This window comes from Girardinichthys multiradiatus, chromosome 2 (genome assembly GCF_021462225.1).
Source record: "Girardinichthys multiradiatus isolate DD_20200921_A chromosome 2, DD_fGirMul_XY1, whole genome shotgun sequence".
Lineage (NCBI taxonomy): Eukaryota > Metazoa > Chordata > Actinopteri > Cyprinodontiformes > Goodeidae > Girardinichthys > Girardinichthys multiradiatus.
This window is the reverse complement of record NC_061795.1, coordinates 12,963,952-12,980,108: the sequence shown is the minus strand read 5'-3', so window position 1 is coordinate 12,980,108 and position 16,157 is coordinate 12,963,952. Positions and strand designations below refer to the sequence as shown.

General features: G+C 41.5%; 1 protein-coding gene across 3 annotated transcripts in view; it reads left to right on the top strand.

Annotated features, from left to right (window-relative positions):
- ankrd27 (ankyrin repeat domain 27 (VPS9 domain)) overlaps positions 1–15,691 on the top strand; it is a 109,285-nt gene extending 93,594 nt beyond the window's left edge. For all 3 annotated transcript variants that reach the window (XM_047389894.1, XM_047389885.1, XM_047389876.1), the window contains 13 exons: positions 124–216; positions 841–1,038; positions 1,903–1,956; positions 2,694–2,810; positions 2,994–3,038; positions 3,121–3,231; positions 3,316–3,510; positions 7,328–7,447; positions 7,527–7,700; positions 9,435–9,528; positions 9,647–9,725; positions 9,815–9,878; positions 14,554–15,691. In XM_047389894.1, the coding sequence (XP_047245850.1) occupies positions 124–216; positions 841–1,038; positions 1,903–1,956; positions 2,694–2,810; positions 2,994–3,038; positions 3,121–3,231; positions 3,316–3,510; positions 7,328–7,447; positions 7,527–7,700; positions 9,435–9,528; positions 9,647–9,725; positions 9,815–9,878; positions 14,554–14,733 (1,524 nt within the window). In that variant the 3' untranslated portion in view covers positions 14,734–15,691. The remainder of the gene's footprint in view (positions 1–123; positions 217–840; positions 1,039–1,902; positions 1,957–2,693; positions 2,811–2,993; positions 3,039–3,120; positions 3,232–3,315; positions 3,511–7,327; positions 7,448–7,526; positions 7,701–9,434; positions 9,529–9,646; positions 9,726–9,814; positions 9,879–14,553) is intronic.
- The last annotated feature ends 466 nt before the right edge of the window (positions 15,692–16,157 follow it).

Here is a 16,157-nt window from a genome sequence, read left to right as displayed (position 1 = left end):
AGAAAAAGAATGAGTGGCTTTAATAAAGTAGGAGATTCATTTGTGTGGCATTGAGCATGTTTTTAAGTGCCAAGTGTGCATCTTTGTGCCTCTCTCCATGTCTGCTGTCCATCTCTCTTCTAGCTTCTGCTGCTGCACTACAAAGCCAACACAGAGGCTCAGGACAATAACGGCAACACACCGCTACACCTCGCCTGCATGTACGGACATGAGGACGTATGTCAATCATTAGACTTCTACCCTAAGATTTTTACGTCCAGTTTAGAAATGTAGTTTTCTTTCAGGGGCAGTTTCACCATCACCATGGCAACAAACTGCATCAAATTTTAAAAAGACACTGTACTGCTTATACAAACAGAACACCCAGGTTATGGATACTTTTGGTCTAGTCTGTAGCTAATCATGGTGGATTAAATACCAAGTGTGACTGTAAATAACACTCCTTATGTACAAAAATGTTTAGAAGTCCTGCACAAACTTTGTAACAGGTTTATCAGCACATTTTAATAATTTCCCATTTTATGAAGATAAGAATAACAAATCATGTCTTTGTTTTATATAACGTTATCAGCCCATCAGTTTGCTATGTGAACTCTATAATTTGTACGATGAATTGCCAATTAAGATAAATGTAAAATAGCCCAATTTTTTTGGAAGTACAGTGAATGCAACATGAGGTTAAATCTGAGACCCTGCAATTCTACTATGGCTTCAGATAGGTTCTCTGCATGCAGTAAACCAGAATTTATACTTTATTAAAAATATAGGCAGCTGTAAACCTGATGAGAGTTTTAAGAGAAACAGATTTTCCTGAGGTGTTCTTCCTCTGCTTTGCATCAGTGTGTGAAGGCCTTGGTGTACTATGACGTCCAAACATGTCATCTGGACCTGCAGAACGATAAAGGTGACACTGCATTGCACATAGCAGCCCGCTGGGGATACGAGGGGATCATCCAGGTGCTCCTGGAAAACGAAGCGAGCACACATATCCTGAACAAGAACAAAGAGTCCCCACTGCAGTGTGCACTCAACTCTAAGGTGAGCCACAGACTCAATCTGATTTTCTGCAGTTGTTCATCCTGAATATGAGGAACATATGAAACATTTGACTGTAGGAGGAGAACACTATGCACTATTCTTAACATTGAAGGTATCACTTAGATTTTAAACAAGTGCAGGAGCTCCGAAGTTGGCAACAACACTTTGTCTCTCTAAAATAGAAAAAAAAAAAAAACAAAATGAATGAGACCAACATAACAAATTGGTAAGTTCTAACGATTAGGAGGGCTTTTTAAAACAAATATGTGAGTCAGTGAAATTATAGTCCTGATTGATTTAAAGTGTGTGGAAATGCACCATGGGACCAAAAACAACAGCAGAGTTCCTTTTTTAGTTTTATTAGATTGAAAAATGTTTTTATTTATTCTGAACCATGGCGACTGTGTGACGATAATGCCTTAACAGAAGACAGAGGTGCTGTTTCCATTAGCAGCTGTAGGCTTGACTGACCCAGCGTCCGGCATATGCTGTAATGACCGGGTCATGGAAGCAGACGGCCTACCCAGGAATCTATCTGGAATCTGTGGGGTGTTAATCTGAACTCAATGACCCACTTCTTCACAGTTACAGCTGTTTTAATGCTCTCAACCTGTTTTCTGATTATTGCGGTCTTTGTTAAAGCCTTTGCCCAGAAACTGACCTGGTTTTCTAATAAATATTCTTCTAAAATTCTTTGATCCTAGAGCTTTTATGGTTTGTTGTATATAAATGGGCTATTAAAAGGTAACAAAATAGATCAATTTAAACTATTTGTTATTTAACTGGGATAATATAACTAGATATGTGCTTGGGTTTTTTTTGCCCAGTTTAGTTAGTATAAGTTATCATATTATTTCCCTGCAGATCCTGATGGTGTTAAAGTCGACACAAAACAGCCATCACCACAGAAGAAATGACGTGAGTCTATACTATTTTCACATTTTGCCCTAATAAAAGTAGTTCTTAAATAAATGCAACCTTAATAATTAAGCAGGTAAAGATTTCAATTTCGAGACGCTCCAGAGAATGTTATCTTGTTCAGCTGTTTTTCCTCTGTGGTTTGGAAAACCTTATTAATAGCAGTAATGAAAAACCTATAGTTAGACTTACTGTATGACTACAATCTTAGTATTATTAACACCATAATTGTTTCACCTTTCTCGGCTTCATACTTGCACTAGTGTCTCTTCTTCATGATTGCACTTTATTTGTAAAACAGATAAACTGTTAGGTGTGTTCACATAAAATGTAACAGAAAAACAAAGATTGTCATGATTCAACTGATTCAAAACCTTTTTCAGTGTTCATCATTTGTTAACAATTATCAAAATCAGCTTCACACAAATAAATTGGCTCATGCAGTCTTGTTGTTCTCATGATTGATTTTGTCACAGCAAATTATTTGTTGATCTTTGAAACACAGGATATGAGCATTAGTTTGATAAACCATTAGCCCATTTCAGATTTCTTCATCGATTGCTTTTTTATATTCACATTTCTTCTTCATTTGCAACATTGTTACTTAAGCTTAGCAGAAAATGTGCCACAAGTTTTATCTGGTACAAAAGCAGACTTTTTTTGGCTAATTGAGGCAGGTTTTGAATTTGTCACATATGCTTCAAAATCTATTTGCATTGCTTCATTTCTCCCCTCAGTCTCCGAGTTGCTCCCCTCTGGCCTCAGACTGCAGCAGCCGCCGCTCCTCCGTCTCCAGCACATCTTCTATGAGCTCTGTGGCCAAACATGAGGTGGAGCGGGTTCAACACCGAGAGGTGAACATACAGAGACAGCCAAACCCTTTTTGGAAAGTTTGAACAGAAGCAGAACTTAGGGATCCTAACAGCTGGGTAGCAGCAGTGCTAATTGGCACAGGGGCAGTTGTAATAGTAGTAGGAGCTACAGTGTGAACTTTAACCTTCATCCTTGTTGTCTTCTGGTGTGTGCTTGTTTGCCAGGTAGAGAAATTGCTGCGAGCTGTAGCTGATGGTGATGTGGAGATGGTGAGTTGGTTGAACAACATGAGCTCACCTGGGCTCCTCTTGTTAAGGTTGGTTTGTGAACCGTTGCATCCGTATGTTTCAGATGCGCTACCTGTTGGAGTGGACAGACGAAGAGGAGGATGGAGAGCTGAGATCTGAGTCACACCTCTGTCATCCGCTCTGTCAGTGTCCAAACTGTGCTCCTACTCAGAAGGTCTGCCAGTTTTTGTTAAAATTAAGTTTTTTTCTCCAGTCAGAAGAAAGAAAGTTCTTTAATTACATCTCTGGGGTCCTGCAGCTACCTGTGCAGCAGGCTGGAGCACTCAGTGTTAACAGCTGCGACAAAGACGGCTTCACACCACTCCATGTGGCTGCCCTGCATGGCCACTCATCTCTTGCAGCACTGCTGATTCGCCACGGTGCCAATGTCAACGTCCGCACCAGCCAGAACGCCACCCCGCTTCACCTGGCCAGCCAAAACAGCCATCTTCAGGTAGGGAGAGAAGGAGCTGGGCGTGTCCTTTACACATGTGCTGAATGGAAAAGGATTATGGATAAGATATGAAGCCTTGTCTACAGCTCAAACACAATGTATGGTTAGTAGCATCAAGTGATAGGCCTCAAAACAGTGGATGGTTAAGTGTAGTAATTGACTACCTATTTATACATGTACAGTAAAGACCAAAAGTTTGGACACACCTTCTCATTCAAAGAGTTTTCTTTATTTTCATGACTATGAATATTGTAGCTTCACACTGAAGGCATCAAAACTATGAATTAACACATGTGGAATTATATACTGAACCAACTGAAAATATGTCTTATATTCTAGGTTCTTCAAAGTAGCCACCTTTTGCTTTGATTACTGCTCCACACACTCTTGGCATTCTGTTGATGAGCTTCAAGAGGTAGTCACCTGAAATGGTTTTCCAACAGTCTTGAAGGAGTTCCCAAAGATGCTTAGCACTTGTTGGCCCTTTTGCCTTCACTCTGCGGTCCAGCTCACCCCAAACCATCTCGATTGGGTTCAGGTCCGGTGACTGTGGAGGCCAGGTCATCTGGCGCAGTACCCCATCACTCTCCTTCTTGGTCAAATAGCCCTTACACAGCCTGGAGGTGTGTTTGAGGTCATTATCCTGTTGAAAAATAAATGATGGTCCAACTAAACGCAAACCGGATGGAATAGCATGCCGCTGCAAGATGCTGTGGTAGCCATGCTGGTTCAGTATGCCTTCAATTCTTAGTAAATCCCCAACAGTGTCACCAGCAAAGCACCCCCACACCATCACACCGCCTCCTCCATGCTTCACGGTGGGAACCAGGCATGTAGAGTCCATCCGTTCACCTCTTCTGTGCCGCACAAAGACACGGTGGTTGGAACCAAAGATCTCAAACTTGGACTCATCAGACCAAAGCACAGATTTCCACTGGTCTAATGTCCATTCCTTGTGTTCTTTAGCCCAAACAAGTCTCTTCTGCTTGTTGCTTGTCCTCAGCAGTGGTTTCCTAGCAGCTATTTTACCATGAAGGCCTGATTCACACAGTCTCCTCTTAACAGTTGTTCTAGAGATGTGTCTGCTGCTAGAACTCTGTGTGGCATTGACCTGTTCTCTAATCTGAGCTGCTGTTAACCTGCAATTTCTGAGGCTGGTGACTCGGATGAACTTATCGTCCGCAGCAGAGGTGACTCTTGGTCTTCCTTTCCTGGGGCGGTCCTCATGTGAGCCAGTTTCTTTGTAGCACTTGATGGTTTTTGTGACTGCACTTGGGGACACTTTCAAAGTTTTCCCAATTGTTCGGACTGACTGACCTTCATTTCTTAAAGTAATGATGGCCACTCGTTTTTCTTTATTTAGCTGCTTTTTTCTTGCCATAATACAAATTCTAACAGTCTATTCAGTAGGACTATCAGCTGTGTACTGTATCCACCTCCTGCACAACACAACTGATGGTCCCAACCCCATTTATAAGGCTTGAAATCCCACTTATTAAACCTGACAGGGCACACCTGTGAAGTGAAAACCATTTCAGGTGACTACCTCTTGAAGCTCATCAACAGAATGCCAAGAGTGTGCGGAGCAGTAATCAAAGCAAAAGGTGGCTACTATGTCTGGGTTTCCCTCCTCAACCTGCAACCCAATCTCACATAAACTGAAGACAACAGATGGATGGAATTGTCCCTCCCTCTTTTTCTAAAAAAGTAAACCTACAGTTTTTTGACTCATCATCTTATTTTTTAAAATCTTACTTATCTTAACCTTGAAAATTTGGAAAATTTGGAAGAAGAAGAGAGGAATTTCTGGGAACCAGTTGACCCTCTGCTTCAGTTTGCGTCTGTTCTCTTGGCTGTAAAGTTTGTCAGCATTGGCTCACAGTGTTTATCAATTTTAAACAACTAAATCAAGCTTGACTGTTATCCTAATTGGTCAAAGGTTCTTTGTTCTGTGTCTCGGTTGGTCAATCCGTCATGGTGTCTCTCCATCTTTCATCTTTCCACTGACTCAACATTAGGAGCTCGCAGAGGAGTGTTTTTGCCCTATTTACTGAATAGGCATCAGGAAAAATAGATTCTAATGTTTTTTTCAAATCCCCTCATTTACTTTTCAGAGGACAGTCGGAATTCACGTGGTTCAGTGGGTAGAGTGGTTGTTTTCCAATCCAAACATTGTGGGCTCGATTCTAGGTTCCTTCTGCCACACGTTGATGTGCCCCTGGGCATGGCACATAACCACAAAATGCATTGCCCCATTGCCCAAATCACTAAGCCATTTAGTGACTTATAAATAAAAGTATTTTAAAGTCTGAGATACAGGGAGCCAGGGTAGGAACTTGGGTGATGTGCTCAACTTTCTTAGTTTTAGTGAGAACCCAGGCAGCAGTGTTCTGGATCAGCTGAACTTGTCTGACCTTTTATCCAGACCTGTGAAGACACTGTTGCAGTGATCAATTCACAAAGATTAAACATATGAATGATTTTTTCCAGATCATGCTGGAACATAAGTCCTTTAATCCTGGAAATGTTCTCAGTCCTCCACTGTCCCCCACTATGTACTCTTTTTTTTTTTTGTTAGGCTGAAGAGATTTTCATTTTCCAAGCTTTAGCTGTAAACTACACCTGGCAGCATGTTTACAAAATGTTTAAATATGTTTAAAAGAGGAGCCTCAGATACAAAATGGTGTATGCTCACAAGAATGTGACTTTGTACTCATATGTCAGTTGTAAACTGACCATGGAAATGTGTTATGTCTTATGCTCCTTTTCTGCTAGTCTCTTCTCAGCGCGATTCAGCCGGGCTCTACTCGCTTTTTAGGCTTTTCCGTTAGTATCAGTTACGTGGAACCTTTACTATTTTTAGTATCGGGTTGGATGCAGTTCCAACCGTGCTGAAAACGTGATGTCAGAAGACTGTCGGTCACTGATAGGGTAACCAGCATTGTGATAAAGTGAGCAGGACAATGTACAAGTAATTTATTCCTATCAGCAGCAGGTTTGGGAACAGACTAGAAGCTGGCAAGGTGAGAAACGAGTGGCTTCCTGGGGAATAAATGAATTGTCCTGATATTAATTCCCTGATGCACATGGATGTTATGTGTAACAATCACCCAGCCTTCACAGCACCCTTAACAATTAGTGCTTGAAGTGAGTGGCCCCTTGATATTTGCAGGTTTGTGAGTGTTCTTCTAGCCCCTAAGTTCCTTTTGGTTGACAGTAGTCATGTCTATAAACCGGTACAGAATGTCTGAAATACGTCAGCCTCACCTTTTCTCTTGTGCAATTCTGCATTCATTTGCAGGAACACAGTGAATAATCCAGGTACGTTTCATGTAATAATAATGAATGCAATTCTGATTTTGCTCTTATCATAAAGCTGCTTGTTTAGTTTGTGTTTTTGCTCATCTCCATGGAGCTTCTTTTCTTTTGTTTCAAGAGACAGAAATAACACATGCATAGCATATGCACAAAAAAATCAAGGCATGTCAGGGGAGGTGTCTGATGTTCTGTTATTTGTGCTTAATTCCACATTTTTTAGGATGTACAAAGAAAAAGTGCACACACTGTTTCATAACCTCTGAATTTGTGTGAATGCAGTTTTCTATATTTAAGGATGCACCATCCTTTAGTAGGAAATCCATGCAAGTATTTTTAACTTTTAGGCTTCTGGTGTCACTTGAGGGCCCTTCTGATTTTACTTGACTCTTTGTGATCACTTGTTGTTTTTGAATTATCGTTTCATTGTTTTAATGCTTGTCTGTTTTGAAAAGTGCTGTTGAGATTATTTTCAGTCAAATATAGTAACCTTCTTTTTTAGGTTGTGATGTTGTTGCTGGAGTGTAATGCCAAGCTAAACAAGAAGGATCACTATGGAAATACCCCTCTTATCCTTGTGTGTCTCCGTGGTAACTTGGAGATGGCCAGCACTCTGCTGCAGGTAGATTCTCATACTCACAGAAAGGCTGTCTTAAAAAATCATTCACCACAGTTCTAATGAAAAATGAATGTGTGTGCAGAGTAAAGCATTGGTGAATGTAGTAAACCTGCAGGGCAATACGGCTCTCCATGAGGCGGTGCGAGGAGGACACCAGGCTCTAGTTGAACTGCTGCTGAGGGCTGGCGCCTCGCCCAGCCTCAGAAACAAGAGGCAGAGGACGCCGCTGGATTGTGCCTATGAGCTTGGTGGCAAGGTAGTACCTCACACAGACACACAAAGACACACTTTGGTGACTTTTACGCCCTCAAGGTCCTCACATAAATTATACGGAAATGGAGTTACTAGCTACAGTAGCTACAAAGTTCTTAAGGTCCATATGAATGGTGATTTATTTATTTTTTGATACATTTTAGATAATCATGATTCCAAATCAATAAACACAAGAGCATCCGGGATGATGTTGGCAGAAAGTTCCAAAGCCCAGGCTCTGTGATGGCTTCATCAATGCAGAACAGAAACCACCTGAGTTTCGAGTAGATTTTGCTGCCTTTAAGACCACAACTTTTCCAAGGAGTTTTGCTCAGTTTTTACCAAGGCAAGGAAAAACCACATTCTGCAGACATTCCAAAGGCATGCCAAAGGATCAACAGGGTACAACTACTGGACTGCCCTGCCTGCAGTCCTTATCCCATCCCTAACAAAGAACATTGGAGTTAACTACCCTGTACTGTTGGACATTTAAACAAGAATGCAGGAAGAATGAGACAAATTAGCACCCGAGACTCTTAATGGTTTAAGTCCTAGATGCCAAAGTTTCTTACAATATTATGAGAAGAAATGCAACATACAAAATGGTCAAAAAATCAAGGTAACTGTGACAGTTTTTATTGTTTTATAGGGCTGTGACTTTAACGTGCAGAATAAAAAAAAGCATTAAAAATGGGAACATAGAATGTAAATGCATATGCAATCTGAGCTAATGTTTAAATGAGTTCATATCAGATGTCCCTGTGCAAGGGAATGCACCACATAATGATCTGCAAGCTATGTAGCGCTCCCTCTTCCCCGTTTGTTATGCCGGTGGCAGGGAGCAAGTGAAAACAGCTGAAGGCAGTGGCATAGGGCTTGAACACCAAAACGATGTTTGTCGGAGTGCAAGCTCCATGATGCTGTGCCCACCTCCACATGAGATAGGAGTAGTGCTCCACTTGCAGTTTGCTAAACGCACTGCAAAGCTATTGTTCTGCTAAGCACACAATGCTAATAAGTGGATTGTAGAGCAGAGTGGATCTGGTGCAGATTTTGGTATGCAAAGCTCCGTGATATTGAATGAGCAGGTGATGTCATCAAACGACGCTGGAAAACAACAGTAAAAGTACGATTAACAGTGCTTTTAAGAATAAACTTCACAGATGGTTGTTTCAGCCTGGAGGGTGAGGTATTAAGAAAAAATCTCTCCATGTAGATGAAAATCGCATTTCCACTAAAATGCAGGACCCTAAAAAGTGACACAGAGAACACTTCTGAATATAGAACTAATTGACTGAAATCCCGTTTTTTGTTTCCAAACATGGCGGCATGTTTTAGAAGAGGATAAAGTCTAAAGCAGCAGTTTTTATTTTGCTATATGTTATCTAGAATATAACTGCATCTGGACCTGTATGGTTGGATGAACTACGGCATGAAAGCAATGCCACAACATTCCAGTAAATCAAGGTCAAAATTGCTGTAAATTAATCGTAATCCAAAATGTTATGTCTAATTATTGATTCGGTCCATAAACAATGTATTGAAAATCTTTGATCATCTTGTCAAGATGTGACTGTGTAAATATCAAATTTGGTTGCAGAATACTTTGCTGTAATTTTAACTCTCATTCCTTCAATAATAACTGAATACCATCATTTAGAAATGTGTATTCCCATCACATCAGTAACAGTAATAGAGGAGCAGTACCGTCATGCTTTCATGTTTTCTTCTTGAACAGAACACTGAAACCTTGAGAGCTCTGCAGAAAGCTTCTGGACTTTCCCCTGAGGCTGAACCAATCAAACTCCTCTCTGTGCCCAAAGGAGCTCTGGGTAACGTCATTAACTTGTTGACTGCTGAGATCGTTTATTTCACAGTTTCAGATTTGTTAGCATTCTGCTACAGCTCTGGATTGCTCATCCTGATCAGATTTTCACCTTTGTGTTGCAGCTCATTCATTGGTACAGCGCCTGAAGCTGCCGGATAACTCCAATTGCAGGAAAGACAAACTGGCTCAATCTATTGGGAGGTGGGCTACCAACACATCCTTTTTCCTTAAACTGTTCAATAAAATCAACAAGGATAAACATGAGAGTTTCTGTTTACTTTTTGCTTTAGGATGCAGCACATGAGAAAACATTCTTTTGGCTCCCCTCCCAGGAGTCCACCATTCCTTAACCAGGTACACTCTAACTCACCTTTTAAGAAGCCTTTACGTTGACCGATCAACATAAAATAACTTAATGTACTATTTCATAGAATAAGGCAGTAAACTGAAGATGTAAACCAAAGAAACAGCTAAATTAGACTTCCAGCAGGCCAACATGAGAATTTAAACCATATTAAAACATCTTGACTACTTTATGCTCTACTCCTTTAACCTCCCTAAATATATTCATGTCAACTTTTAGCTGTGGCTGTTTAATGCTGCTCTTTATTGGACTTTGTAGTATGACCTGATCTTCTGTTGTAGATACTATTGTGTGTTTTAATGCCAGCAGGGTTATAGAAATGTTTTTTCTTTTTGTTTTGGAGTGTAAAACATGAGTGTCACTCTGCGTCGTGGCTGCAAATATTCACCTTTTTAGACGCAACAACCATCAGTCATTTTCTTAGTAGCTATTAGTTTTGCATTTGTTTTAGTCATGAAAATCTAACACTGGGCAGGAAAATATGTTTTAAAGCATATTTCCTGCAGTTGTTTTGGTAACACAAATATATAATACAAGCGGACCTGTGTGCTGATACCTGTCCTTAATTAAAAAGAAGCAGCTTTGTGTTACAGAAGATGTTCAAGAGAAAAGAGGTGTTCAGTGAAATGAGAAGGGCCATAGCTAAGTTCCAGGAAAACAGCTGCTGGACAGAGATGATGTCTTTGTGCAACCTAACATAGTTTTTAAAAAAAAGGCACCTATCACCTCAAACATGAGGGCAAACAATGAAAGTTAGTGTCATTTAGAAAATGATAACCAGATTCAGTTCATTTGAGTTTATTTACATCAGAATCAGCTTTATTGCCAAGTTCGTACATACAACAAGGAATTTGACTCCGGTACACTTTGCTCTCTGGTGTTTTTTTTTGTTTGTTTTATTTGGTTTTTTTATGCGTTATAAGATATATTTCTGCATATATCTTTATGTCCTTAAATATACATATATACAAAGGTGGATTTGCGACTTCAGTATGAGGTTGTTTGGTTCTCTATTAAATGTTCATCAGAGAAACAGCCTGGGGGAAGAAACTGTCTCTGTGGCGGCTGGTTTTAGTAAACAGTGCTCTGTAGCGCCACCTGAAGGTAAAACTCTAAACAGTTTATGTGCAGGGTGTGTGGGGTCGGCAGAGATTTTAGCAGCTCTTTTCTTGACCCTAGACTTGTATAAGTCCTGGATGGAGGGAAGGTCAGCTCTGATTATTCTCTCTGCAGTCCTGATTATTCGTTGCAGTCTGGACCTGTCCTGTTTTGTGGATGAGCCGAACCACACTGAGATGGATGATGGCAGTGTAGAAGATGACCAGCAGCTCCTGTGGAAGGTTGAACTTCTTGAGTTGCCTCAGGAAGTACAGTCTCTGCTGGGCCTTCTTTTGAACAGTGTCTATGTGTGAAGACCATCTCAGGTCCTCAGAGTGGTCCACGGCCGATACAGTGTTGTTGAGGATGGTGAGGGTGGTGTTCTCCGACAGTCCACCACCATTTCCTCAGTCTTGAGTGGGTTCAGTTCAAGGTAGTTCTGACCGCACCAGTGTACCAGCCGATCCACCTGCTGTCTGTGTGCAGACTCATCACCGTCCTGGATCAGTCCAATGACAATGGTGTCGTCTGCAAACTTAAGGAGTTTCACGGACGAGTCCGATGAGGTGCAGTCATTTGTGTACAGAGAGAAGAGGAGTGGGGATAGAACACACCCCTGGGGGGCACCAGTACTTATTGATCTGGATCGGGAGAAGATGCTCCCCAGTCTCACCTGCTGCTGTCGGTCCGTCAGGAAGCTGTTGATCCACTGACAGGTGGAGGCTGGGACGTTGAGCTGGGTGAGCTTCTGGTGGAGGATGTCTGGTCTGATGGTGTTGAAGGCCGAGCTGAAGTCTATAAACAGGATCCTGGCGTACGTCCCTGGGTGGTCGAGGTGTTGCAGGATGAAGTGTAGACCTAAGTTAACAGCATCATCTGCCGACCTGTTTGCTCGGTAAGCAAATTGCAGGGGGTCCAGCAGGAGGCCTGTGATGTCTTTCAGGTGCTTCAACACCAGCCGCTAAAAGGATTTCATGACCACAGACGTCAGGGTTACAGGCCTGTATTCATTTAACCCTAGGATGGTGGGTTTCTTGTTCACCGGGATGATGGTGGATCGTTTGAAGCAGGAGGGGACCTCACACTTCTCCAGAGATTTGTTGAAGATCCGGGTGAAGATCAGAGCAAGTTAATTTGCACAGGCTTTCAGGCATGATGGGGAGACGTTATCAGGTCCTCCAGCTTTCTTTGTTTTCATGCGCTGAAAGAGCCTATTTACATCTTCCTCTGAGATCTTTAGTGCAGGCAGAGGATCTGATGGTGGGGGGTTGGTTGCTTTATGGGAGGAATTTGTTCCTGAATGGGATGTAGAGGGGATGGATTGAGGAGTGAACGGCTTCCTGTCATGTCTGCAGTAGAAGCCATTCAGACGGTTGGCCAGGCGTGGATTTGGAAGTTCTTAGTCTCTGCCTGTAGGTCGGGATGAGGTGGATTAGATAATGATCTGAAAAACCCAGAGCAGCCCTGGTAACAGCATGATATGAGTCCTTTAAAGCTGTGTAACAATGGTCCAGTGTGTTTTTGTCTCTGGTGGGACACTTAATATACTGTCTGTATTTGGGGAGTTCATTGGAGAGGTTGGAACTGTTAAAATCTCCCAGTATTATGATGAAAAAGTCAGTGTATTTTTTCTCCACGTCTGTAATCAGCTCAGCAAGATGTTTTTTAGCGGCAGAAGTGCAGCCATGCGGTGGCAAATATGAGCCAATTATTATAAACAAAGAAAACTCTCGGTGAATAAAACGGTTTACAGTTTATGGAAAAGGACTCCAGATCAGGACTACATGTTTCCCCAGCATTTTATGTCTCTGCACCAACCTTCATTTATATAAAAGCAGATTCCGCCTCCTCGCTTCTTCCCCTATAGCTCCGCGTTGCGATCCGTTCTGATCAGCTGGAAGCCCGGCATCAGCAGTGTTCGGTCCAGCATGTTTTCACTCAGCCATGTTTCGGTAAAGCAGAGAACCGCTGATCCGTTTTTACAGGTGAGAAGAAGCAGCTCGTCCATCTTGTTACTTAGAGAGCGGACATTTGCCAGATGGATTGAAAGCAGTGGTGTGCAAAGTCCTCTTTGACGGAGCTTTACCAGCATGATTTCCCCTCCGAAGCTTTCGCTGCAATATCCAATAGAGTGCCGCAGTTCCGCTCGCCAGAAGTTCGGTGAACCTCGGATCGATGAATGATGGTGAAAAAATCCCAAGAGAGGACTCTCTGATGTTGAGAAGTTCCTCTATGCTGAATGAAACCACAGTACTGTGGCTCGAAAAACATAATATCAAAATACACAAAGAAAGAGAGAGCGAAGCTCCGAGGCTGCCATTGTCAGCGCCATCTTCGATCTGTATATAGCACCGATTCTCATCTCAAAGTACTTTATAAAGGTAATTCAATCGAATTATACAGATTTCAAGTCAAGCACATACATTCCAGTTGATCCTAGTTATTAAACAGTGCATTCAGATTGTTTATTATTCAGATTCAAAGTTTTTTCTATCCAAGGAAACTGGGAGTTGAAGAGAACAGAGCAGAGACACAAAAAGAACACAAAAACACTGATCCAGGAGTACTTTCTATGGGAAAGAAAAGTAAAATATTAATGGTTGTAGCTCTTTTAGAGGCCATCTAGGAGAGAAAGGCAGCTAAGCAGATGAACTCTGAACCAGTTTTCAAGTCTAGACGATGAAAGAGAGCACATAGAGTTAGTCACAGTAGAAGCTCAGTCAGTAGCTATGTCTAGGAGAGAGAAAGGGTTAAACACTGAAAGAAAGGGCCAAGTGGATCTTTTATAGAACCAGATACAGGCTCAAATTTGAATTCACTGCCTTGGATCTTATTTTAAATGACATGAGCAGCTTTTCTTGATGCTTTTAGGTCATTTTAACTGAATCCAGTGAGTTGGTGTAAAAACCAAGGAAAAATCAATGACAGCCCTGCTGTTAACAATTAACACATAGTTCCAGTATGCCCAAGGATGCTCTGTGTTTTGCTGCCTAAGCCCTTCTGTTCCTCCTTCGAGGCTGAGTAGGATAATGACAACTTTCTGGATCCTAATGTATCAAAGACAAAGTCAATAACTGATTGAAATAAGAGCATGCCGAAAGTGAAAGTTATAACTAAAGCATTTGGAGATTCTTCCAATGATACCTTGGCTCTGTGTTTGATTCTCAGGTTTGATATTAATCCAAATCTGAGTCATCAAAATGATCCAATAAAGAATTCCTTTAATGCTCCAATGCTGTTTAGATGTGTTTAGTCTTTTGAAGAAAATCTTTCGATGTTTTCTTTCTTCTGTTGGTAATCTTTTGTTGTCTTTTATAGACCTATACCCAGATCATTTATTCCATCTGCTGCTAGGCTCTTAAACATGGACAGCATTAATCATAAATAGTCATTTTAGAAATATTTATATCCTTTATTGTGCAATAGTTGTTCAGATTGCTTTTATTTGCCTCTTTACCAAAGATATCTAACTTGTATGTGTTATTTATTTATTTCTAGGTTGTCCACTGAGATTAAGAAGTGAGACACCATAGTCTCTTTGTTTGACAGGATGTGGATTTTTTTCAGGTGAACCCAGAGCGGAGGAGACTGAGGCGAGGGGAGACCTTGGAAATCAACAGCTACTTAGGAAGCCTTGGTCTTCGGTCTCGTCAGAAGGAGCGGCCCCTGGTTCGTGGTCACACCCTGGACTGTGGGGTGCACTTGCCAAAGCAAGCTGAGCCCCCACCCCACTCTGAAACTGACTGACCACCCAGCACACATCTCTATTTTGATAACGGTTGATGGTGCTGTGCAACCAGGTGATGTGAAAACACATTATGTAATGTGTCTAACTCCAGGCCATGCAGAGACTTTGTTGCACCCCCCCCCCCCCTTTACATAGTTCACTGCAGCCCCACTGCTTATCTGAATCCCCCAGCTAATTCGTCCCGTCTGTTCTCTGAAGGGAGCCATGTGGGAGTCCACCGGGATTTTTTTCTAGCCTAGAAACAGTCATGACCAGACTTTGGACAGCCTAAATATTCATCACACTGCAGGAAGAGAAAGAAATTGATTTCTGACATCACAGCATGTAAGCTGGTTTTATTTGTCCCAGTTTTTAGATAACTATCTTTTGCTGATTCTTCTTTTTACACACATGTAATACTCTCCAAATACTAATCTGCTGCAGTCAGTAGATTTCAGACTTGGAGATACAGAGGCTGGTTCTGCCCACAAACACGATATTATTCATCCTGTTTCCATTCGGATCCTGTTATTTACTGCATCAATACAGAAAAGCTACTGGAACAGAAATATAGAAAATTTCAAGACAAACTGTAGAATTCATCCTACTTTAACAAGCCTGATCCTCTCTCAGTTTACTTTGTATATGCAGCTTGACGTAACTTTGTCTGTGGAAACAGAATGTTTCTAGTTCATTTCAGGAACTGCTTTGTTCACTTTACCTTATTGTCATGAAACATGAAATAATCCAGGATGTCCAGCTGTTTTTGTGGATTCACTCAAATGTCTGAAAGTGTAGCTGAATGAAATCCAACAGCCTTGTAGCGTTGGCCATTTTGCCAATTCCACCTTTTCATCCCTTCCTACCTCGATGTACTTAAACCACAGCGAATTAAGTTTTCTCTTAGTTTGTTTTCAGGATTGAGAGAAATGGTTAGAAAAATGCTCAAAAGTTTGAATATAATTTATTTCAATTGTATATTATTATTTGACTTTGTGTTGCACTCCATTGACCCCCCCCCCACCCACATCAGAAACACACATGTTGATATCCGCTGCTGGGAATGCTGGGAATCACTATTTCCTGTTCAGATGAAGCCTCTGACTGGTAGGCGTGTGCTGCCAGTGCTGGTGACCAACGTGCTGATCTGAACAAAATGTTTGTCTGCAGGTGGATTATAGTGGTGGAGTTATTTAAGGGATCCAGCAGCTCTGTATTGGAAGGATCTGTTTTCACATGTAAACCATCTTTATCCTTAGCTGTATGCCGCCATTATACATTATGCTGGAGTACTGTATGAATCACTTTCTGTTTTCTGTCTAATGTTGAGCTCTGCAGCCAAACTCAGAATAAAGTTATTATCAGGTGTTTGTTCCTTAGTCCCACTCATGTGTGTTTTTCCCTTTTAGGAAACCACACAAAAACAGACCTTTTGTCTAAAGAC